Source organism: Asparagus officinalis, chromosome 7 (assembly GCF_001876935.1).
Source record: "Asparagus officinalis chromosome 7, Aspof.V1, whole genome shotgun sequence".
Lineage (NCBI taxonomy): Eukaryota > Viridiplantae > Streptophyta > Magnoliopsida > Asparagales > Asparagaceae > Asparagus > Asparagus officinalis.
In genome coordinates this window covers 144,714,898-144,723,957 of record NC_033800.1, presented here as the reverse complement: position 1 = coordinate 144,723,957, position 9,060 = coordinate 144,714,898, and the positions used below count along the sequence as shown (strand labels likewise).

Sequence of the window (9,060 nt, the reverse complement as noted above, 5' to 3'; positions counted from 1 at the left end):
CCTAGGAGATAGAATATAAAATAAAATTCTTCCTCTCCGATTTTGGGTTTATCTTTACCAACAAACAAGAGACCAGGAGATAGAATATAAAATTCTTCATCTCTGATTTTTGGGTTTATCTCTACCAACAAAAAAGAGACCAGGAGATAGAATATAAAATTCTTCCTCTCCATCATCGGGTTCACCTCTACCAACAAAAAAGAGACCAGAATACTCCAATAGGTACACGAGTCTAAACTGTTTTCCTACACTCGAGAGGCAGTTTCTGGAGAATATTAATCTAAATATTCTTAAGGATAACCTGACGAACTCACAAGGGACATACAAGCATCAATCTGGAAATACCAGCCTCAATTCAAGATCTCAACAACGGTCAAGCGATAAACGCAGTGCCGGAGAAGCATTAGCTATTCTACAAAGAACTGAATAGACTAATGGATGAAGAGATCAAGAGCTGGAGCCATTTTACAGATTCTTCTACACGATCTACTCAACCAAGCATTGAAGGGATCGTAAGTAAATCTATCTTATCCAAAGTATTCCAGACTCCTCTATAAAAGAATGAGTCTGGAATACTTTGGAGGGGTTATTTGTAGGCGTTAAAAAATGCTAATAGATATCCCAAACATAGAGAGGATCACTCAAAAAATCACAAGAATTGATCTCATACTATTTTGGAAAATCAAGACAGATATGAACTGTCTCGCCAGCGAGACAGTGTTTACTGTCTCACAAGCGAGATAGTATTTACTGTCTCGCAGCGAGACAATGTTTACTGTCTCGCCAGCGAGACAATGTTTATTGTCTCGCAGCGAGACAATGTTTATTATCCCGCCAGCGAGACAGTGTTGAAATGGTCAAAAAACCAGCTTGATAACTACTGTACACGTGTCTATTAACTATCAAAGAATATGGGGAACGTCGTGGGCGAGAATCACGTGGATAACTGTCAAAATAACAGAGTTTGAAACGTGGGAAGGTAGTTACGGTGGAAACCGCTGGGCAGTTGGGTTTTCCGAGACAGTGTTTACTGTCTCGGAACCCGAGACAGTAAACTCTGTCTCGGCCGCCGAGATCGGCAGCCGAGACAGCAAATGCTGTCTCGGAAACACTGTTTGTTCAGGGGTTATAAATACCCCCCTGAGATCATTTTTGAAAGGGGCGGATCAGAGAGCAGAAGGCTGAGCATTTTGGAGCAGACAGAGCAGAGTACTTGAGCTTCTGGCCATTCTTTGAGATTCGAGCTTTGACTTGATCTTAAAAAGAGTGATCGTCTTACTTTGATAAGATCTTCACTTCAAATTCCTACTTTGATAAACGAAGGAAGAATCCCCAAAACCTTCACGATTCAATCAGAATCTGCGGTGGTCCACGGGTTAACGCACCCCCGGCACAAGCAAAGATCCCACGCAAGCAGCGATCCAAACAACGATCCTGCGTTTGTTTCTAAAAAGTTATAATTTTCCTTTTGTTGTGTAAAAGAAGTCTTATAAAAAGACTATTTCTTTTGAATTTGTTGTAATCGACCAAAGATATAATGAATTCCATAACAAAATCAGCTTTTGACGAAAACAAACTGGCGACCACAGTGTGAGCCAACGGTCTCGCTGCCGAGACCGTCGTGTCGTAGCCGATCAAGATACTGGTTGAGTCCACGGTTGAATATGAATTCGACCAAGCAAAGTTTGAGGAATATCTGTCATCCTCATCCTCAAAATCTTCCTCGCCTCAAAAATGCAGGAAAATTTCATCTTCTAAGAAGGTTTTCAAGTTTTCGACTCTGTCGAACACTACAGATGAAGACTCTCGCTTGATTGTTGCTGAGGATTCTACTCGCAACCTCTCTGCTCATAATGTCTCTTCTCTAATTATAGAGTCATTGAATCAAAGCTCGCCGGCACTAACGAAGAGGGCTCATCAGAGACAACGTCAGCGCCGCGCTCGCCAAATGGCTAGGGCCTTGGAACAAACCGACGGAGTTCATTATCACGCGGACTTAGAGTCGAGGAGACATCGAGTGGATCAGTTGTCTCAACGACCAATCACTCATATCTCTGCTAAACTAATGACGAATGAATGGACTTTTGTCAAAAGGGCTTGCTCGACCCTCAAAGAACGTATACAAAAGCGTCGTGCAAAAGCTGCTCATGCCCGTGCTCTCTTACAACAAAGACAAGAAAGAAATAAGAAAATGGTGGCCAAAGAACCACCAAAATTCTACAAAGTTTGGATTCCAAAGTCTGGAGTTGTGCAAAATCAGCATTCGGAGCCCGTTAAGACTCCGCACCCGCAAGGGGGTGGTTCTAAACGTGTGACTCCTGACATAACCTTGGATCGCTCAAAGGCAACAATAATTTGTTCTGAGAATGCCAACTAGGCTTTACACCCCCAGAAGAAGACGTGTTCGCCAAAAGACATCGTTATGCCTGGGAGGTTATACCAACAGACGATAGGATTTTCCGACAATCATACCGATGAATCGTACTATCAAGCTGTGGGTTTGAATAAATTTCGAAAGAGAATTATTCGAGAAATAAACTCTTATTGTTCCTGTGCGCGACTCATTAAAGCAGCATTGTCGGAATATAACTACGCCAAACGAGAGGTCATCCCGCAAAGAGTCTCAGTGTTCCAGAGGCTTTTCACCGAAATGTCAAAGCCCAGGCCGAGACGTTTCAGCAAGAAGTTTGCTATTCAAGAGGATGAATTCCCTGAAGTCACCATCAACATGGCTGATAAAGGAAAATCTAAACGGCGTTCAAATGAATCAAACCCCGACTTTTCCCCGGGAGGAAAAGTCAATTCAAGAATTGCCCAACGGATGTCTCGACTCCAGTTAGGAGCTATCAGACGTAGAGATTACAAGAGAATGCAAGAAGGAATGTCCTCGGAGGATGAACTCTTGGACACTTGTTCTGCGATCGCTTCTGATGATACAATGTCTAGCACGGGGCAAACCAAAGAAGTGTTCACAATCACTTCTGATCAGTTTGCTCAAATGCTTCAAGAAGCTCTAGCCAAGCAACGTGAAGAAATCAGAGCTGAGATAAAGACAGAGATGGAGTTAGCTATCCAACAAATAAGAGAATTACTAGCTCAACGGCCTCAATCTCCTGAGTCCAGTCAGCGAGACGGATCCAGCCGCCACGCTCAGAATATTGTAGATAACAGTGATCCAGAAGTGGATGAAGTTATTATGGCTGATACACCTTCCAATAACAATAACACTGGGGGTGGTTTAATGGATCCTCCCAACAATAATATTGGGCGTGATTCAATTTTACCTCTTAATAACACTGGGGGTGGCCCAATTATTTCTGCTCAACATCACTCAAAGAGAGATGAAGATGAGGACAAGAAAATGCAAGACCTTGAAAACAAAGTCAATGCTTTGATGTCCGCTCAGGACGTAAAGAAGACGGGTATTCCGTGTCCCTATCCAAGAGAATGGGATTCAATACCGTACCCGGCAAAGTTCAATCTGATTAACTTCACACCATTTGATGGGAAGAGCTTGCCTACTCAGCACTTGATTTATTTCAAGTCTCATTTGGGCATGATCTATGGAAATGAGGCTTTAATGGTCCGGTCATTCGTTGGCACCCTTTGTGGGCCCGCCTTCGATTGGTACCGACGTCTTTTAGGTAGGACAGTTGACGATCATGAGCCGCCAGCTCCTCGTTATACGAGCTCATGGCCCGACGATCGAGAGCTCCCACACACGTTGAAACGTGTGACAAGCCTGTGCATGACCGACCTGTTGGTCCTAGGAGGATTGGTGCCCCGAAAAGGAAGAAGACCGCACATAAACCCCACGACGGTCAGCGTCCTTATGGAGTGGACTTAGGAAGCACTGCCTCCTCAGCAATTTCTTCGATGATGACACCGAAGTGTCAATCGGAACCCTTTTAGATGAGAAGCAAAAAGATGGAGAGTCAGTCGACAATTTTGTCAAACGCTTCCATAACAAAGCAATGAATTACAGAGATCCTATTACAGAGAAGTTTATCCTGTAAACATGTCATAATAATCTCTCCATCGATGTCTTGGAAGCCCTGGGGGTCGTATCATCCGAAACTTGGAAAGATTTGAAAATGCGCGGTGAACAAGCTGAATACTTTCTTAAAAGAAAGAAAGCTGAGAGAAGCCGAACGATGACATCTGCAATCGCTGGGAACGCGACTCTCGATCCGAAGTTTCAAAAGGAGTATTCTTTCGAAAAGGATGAAGCTCCAGCCATATTAAAATACCTCCTCGCCAATGATAAAATCAAGCTACCACCTATTAAAGATCAGGAGGGAGCTAAGAGAATTACGGATCCAAACTACTGTACGTACCACAGAAGGGTTCTTCATCCTACCAAGATTTGCTTCGGACTCAAAAACAAAATCCAAGCCTTAATTGACTCCGGCGTCATAACGGTGAAACAAGCCAATGATACCCTCCTCAATCATGGGGAAGGAAGATCTTCTGTTTTTGCTGCAAGTATTTTTGAGCTTTCTTCATCTTCCAACATTCAGGTTACCCTGCAGATGTCACGATGGAAAGGCCAGTTGAGGATGGAGCCTATCATGATGTAGGTTTCGAGGAGAGGGGGTGTGCCCCTGTACCAAGCTTCTCGAAACCCGATGCTGGCTTGTTAGCTGACATGCTGGCTGAACAGACTACCAGAGGAACCGAGAGACCATTCTTTGGGAGTGATTCATTCATAGGTATATATCTGATCCCCTTCATCTTGCCTGATCTTTTGTCTGACTAACGAAGGATTAATTTCCATGAACGAGAGGTCCACAAATTGAACGATCAAACCTTTAAACAGTTAGGATCGTCTCAAATTTCCCTTTTGGTCAAACCTTTAAACAGTTAGGACCAAAGCCAAAATCCCCTCTCGATTCGTTCCATGAACGAGAGGTCCACAAATTGAACGATCAAACCTTTAAACAGTTAGGATCGTCTCAAGTCCCCATTTGGTCAAACCTTTAAACAGTTAGGACGAAAGCCAAAATCCCCTCTCGATTCCTTCCATGAACGAGAGGTCCACAAATTGAACGATCAAACCTTTAAACAGTTAGGATCGTCTCAAGTTCCTATTTGGTCAAACTTTTAAACAGTTAGGACCAAAGCCAAAATCCCATCTCGATTCCTTCCATGAACGAGAGATCCACAAATTGAACGATCAAACCTTTAAACAGTTAGGATCGTCTCAAGTCCCCATTTGGTCAAACCTTTAAACAGTTAGGACCAAAACCAAATTCCTCTCTCGATTCCTTCCATGAACGAGAGGTCCACAAATTGAACGATCAAACCTTTAAACAGTTAGGATCGTCTCAAAACCCTATTTGGTCAAACCTTTAAACAGTTAGGACCAAAGCCAAAACCCCCTCTCGATTCCTTCCATGAACGAGAGGTCCACAAATTGAACGATCAAACCTTTAAACAGTTAGGATCGTCTCAAGTCCCCATTTGGTCAAACCTTTAAACAGTTAGGACCAAAGCCAAAATCCCCTCTCGATTCCTTCCATGAACGAGAGATCCACAAATTGAACGATCAAACCTTTAAACAGTTAGGATCGTCTCAAGTCCCCATTTGGTCAAACCTTTAAACAGTTAGGACCAAAGCTAAAATCCCCTCTCGATTCCTTCCATGAACGAGAGGTCCACAAATTGAACGATCAAACATTTCTACAGTTAGGATCGTTTCAAATCTCTATTTGGTCAAACCTTTAAACAGTTAAGACCGGAGCCAAAATCTCATCTCGATTCCTTTCATGAACGAGAGGTCCACAAATTGAACGATCAAACCTTTAAACAGTTAGGATCGTCTCAAAACTCCCACTTGGTCAAACCTTACTACAGTTAGGACCACAACTAAAATCTCCTTTCGATTCATTTTGCAAACGAAAGATCCACTTTTGAATTGAATAATCAAACCTTATGACAGTTAGGATTATTCAAATCAGTCCAGATTCTCTAAGCGGAGATCCCACTTCGAGTTTCCTTTGCACCAGGAGATAGAATATAAAATTCTTCTTCTCCATCATCGGGTTCATCTCTACCAACAAAAAACAGACCAGGAGATAGAATATAAAATTCTTCCTCTCCATTATCGGATTCATCTCTACCAACAAAAAAGAGACCAGGAGATAGAATATAAAATTCTTCCTCTCCATCATCGGGTTCACCTCTACCAACAAAAAAGAGACCAAAATACTCCAATAGGCATATGAGTCTAAACTATTTTCCTAATCTCAACAGGAAGTTTCTGGAGAATATCACTCAGAATATTCTTAAGAATAACTTGAATACTCCAATAAGTACACGAGTCTAAACTGTTTTCTTACCCTCAACAGGAAGTTTCTGGAGAATATCATTTAGAATATTCTTAAGAATAACCTGGCTACCTCCCAACGAGTATATGAGGTTAACTATTTCTCGAAAACGCCAAAAAATACATGAGTATAAACTATGTTCTTATGAAGACTGATACAGTGATTAACAATCCAGTACCAATTTGATGACAAAAGCTGAATTCACAAATACAAATTCCAGCTTCGATTCAAGATCTCGACAACGGTCAAACAATAAACGTAGTACCGAAAGAATACTAGCTATTCTACAAGGAACTGAATAGACTAAGGGATGAAGAGATCAGGAGTTGAAATCATTTACGGATCCAAGGAACTGAATAGACTAAGGGATGAAGAGATCAGGAGTTGAAATCATTTACGGATCCTTCTACACGATCAACTCAACAGTTGAAATCATTTACGGATCCTTCTACACGATCAACTCAACCAAGTATTGAAGAGATCGTAAGTAAAATATATCTTATCTAAAGTATCACATACTCCTCTATAAAAGAATTAGTCTGGAATACTTTGGAGGGGGTATCTGTAGGCGTCGAAAAATGCTGAAAGATATCCAAATACAACTCAAGAAGAGATCATCCAAAGATCAAAAGAACACAGAGAACAGTGTAGACTGTCTCGGCACGCGAGGCAGTGTTTACTGTCTCGTCGTGCGAGACAGTGTTTACTGTCTCGCACGCGAGACAGCTCTCGAAGGATCAGAAACCGTTTTGTATAACTGCCGACACGCGTGTCCATTAACTGTCAAAGAACATGGGAACGTCGTGGGCGAGAATCACGTGGATAACTGTCAAAATAACGGAGTTTGAAACGTGGGAAGGCAGTTACGGTGGAAATCGCTGGGCAGTTGGGTTTTCCGAGATAGTGTTTACTGTCTCGGAACCCGAGACAGTAAACTCTGTCTCGGCCGCCGAGACAGCAAACACTGTCTCAGAAGCACTATTCATCCAAGGGCTATAAATACCCCCCTAAGATCATTTTTGAAGGGGGCTGATCGCTGAGCATTTTGGAGCAGACAGAGCAGAGTACTTAAGCTTCTGACAATTCCTTGAGATTCGAGCTTTGACTTGATCTTAAGAAGAGTGATCGTCTTACTTTGATAAGATCTTCACTTCAAATTCCTACTTCGATAAACGAAGGAAGAATCCCCAAAACCTTCACGATTCAATCAAAATCTGTGATTCGGTGGTCCACGGGTTAACGCACCCTCGGCACAGGCAAAGATCCCACGCAAGCAGCGATCCAAACAACGATCCTGCGTTTGTTTCTAAAAAGTTATAATTTTTCTTTTGTTGTGTAAAAGAAGTCTTATAAAAAGACTATTTCTTTTGAATTTGTTGTAATCGACCAAAGATATAATGAATTCCATAACAAAATCAGTTTTTGACGAAAACAGTATCAATCATAGAGTTAACTGATAGCCTGCCACATGGCTTAATGCCTCCCCCCCCCCCCCCCCACCCTCCCCCCAAAAAAAAGGAATTCTTATTTCTTTTTTTTAATTGACGGTAGTTAATCTCTTTTCTCATCACCGCAGACTACAATGCATCTGAATAAGCTCTCCATCCATCTAACCCCATGTGAGCTTTTCGTTTCTGTCTCAATTCTCCTCTAAATCATCCAAACGAGAGATGCATGCATCTGTCCCCCCCCCCCCCCCCCCCCCCCCCCCCCCCCCCCCCCCCCCCCCCCCCCCCCCCCCTCTCTCCTAAGTATTGAATGCTTTATCTCTAATCAAGGTCAATTCTCTGCACCATGCAGAAGAGCACAAAAACGATAGACAAACTAACTAACATGAAGCTTTAACAACTACAAGTTTGTTCCCTCTTATGGAACAAAAACTGAATTATTCCTAAACACAACGATCATAATCACCTCATAACAACAAGAACATCAACATAAACGAGGGGGAAAAAAAGAGAAAAAAGAACATGAAACCACAAAAAAAGATAAAGAAAAAAGAACCTAATAACTATAACCACTAGCAGTTATAGCAAGAACACTAACATCATCAGTCTCAGCCCCGTCAGTCCCAGAAGAATCAGCCGCAGCGACAGAGCCCTGCTGACCTCGTCCAGCAACACAGTATGCATTATTATTATTCCTATGATTATGCATCCAAACCTTAAAGGCCCTCCGACTAACTCCGGCCTCCTCCAAAAACCTCTCCACCTCCCTCTCCTCCCCCTCTCTCTCCCTCTTCGGTACCCTCCACCCGACCCTCTCCGCGAACCTCCCCATCTTCTCCTTCTGCTCTTCCGTGAACTTTGTCCTCGCTCTTCTCGTCGACCTATGATCCTCTTTCTCTTGACTCTCAGTAGCCGTGCTCGGAGCCGAGACTTTGCGGTGGAAGCTGCGGTGGCAACCGCACGCCGTCGACCGTGTGGGTGCCGAGGTTGGGGGATTGGTTCTTCATGCATTGCGTGTACACGTGATGGGGGGTTTTTTCTTCCTCCATGCTTTTTGCGCTTGCTCTACCTTATCATATGAGGGCTTGGTAGTTTATGTAGTGTTGCTATCTTCATGAAGTAAATGACAGTTGTGGTCATGTTGTGTCCAATATTGATTAGATTAATCTTAGCTGATCATGTGTGTCCCTCCATGCACTTAGCTATAATGGAGCGTTGTTCATGTTGTTTGTGGAGCCTGCTTTACATGAAGGACGCATAACATCATAACTCAAAATAAAACG

The 9,060-nt window shown here is 42.8% G+C and overlaps 1 protein-coding gene across 1 annotated transcript; it reads right to left on the bottom strand.

The window, feature by feature from the left end:
- On the bottom strand, positions 8,170 to 8,826 carry LOC109847906 (zinc-finger homeodomain protein 11-like). The gene is given in 2 exon segments (XM_020417139.1): positions 8,170 to 8,740; positions 8,742 to 8,826. Coding segments are annotated over 2 exon segments (492 nt in total). The 3' UTR covers positions 8,170 to 8,333.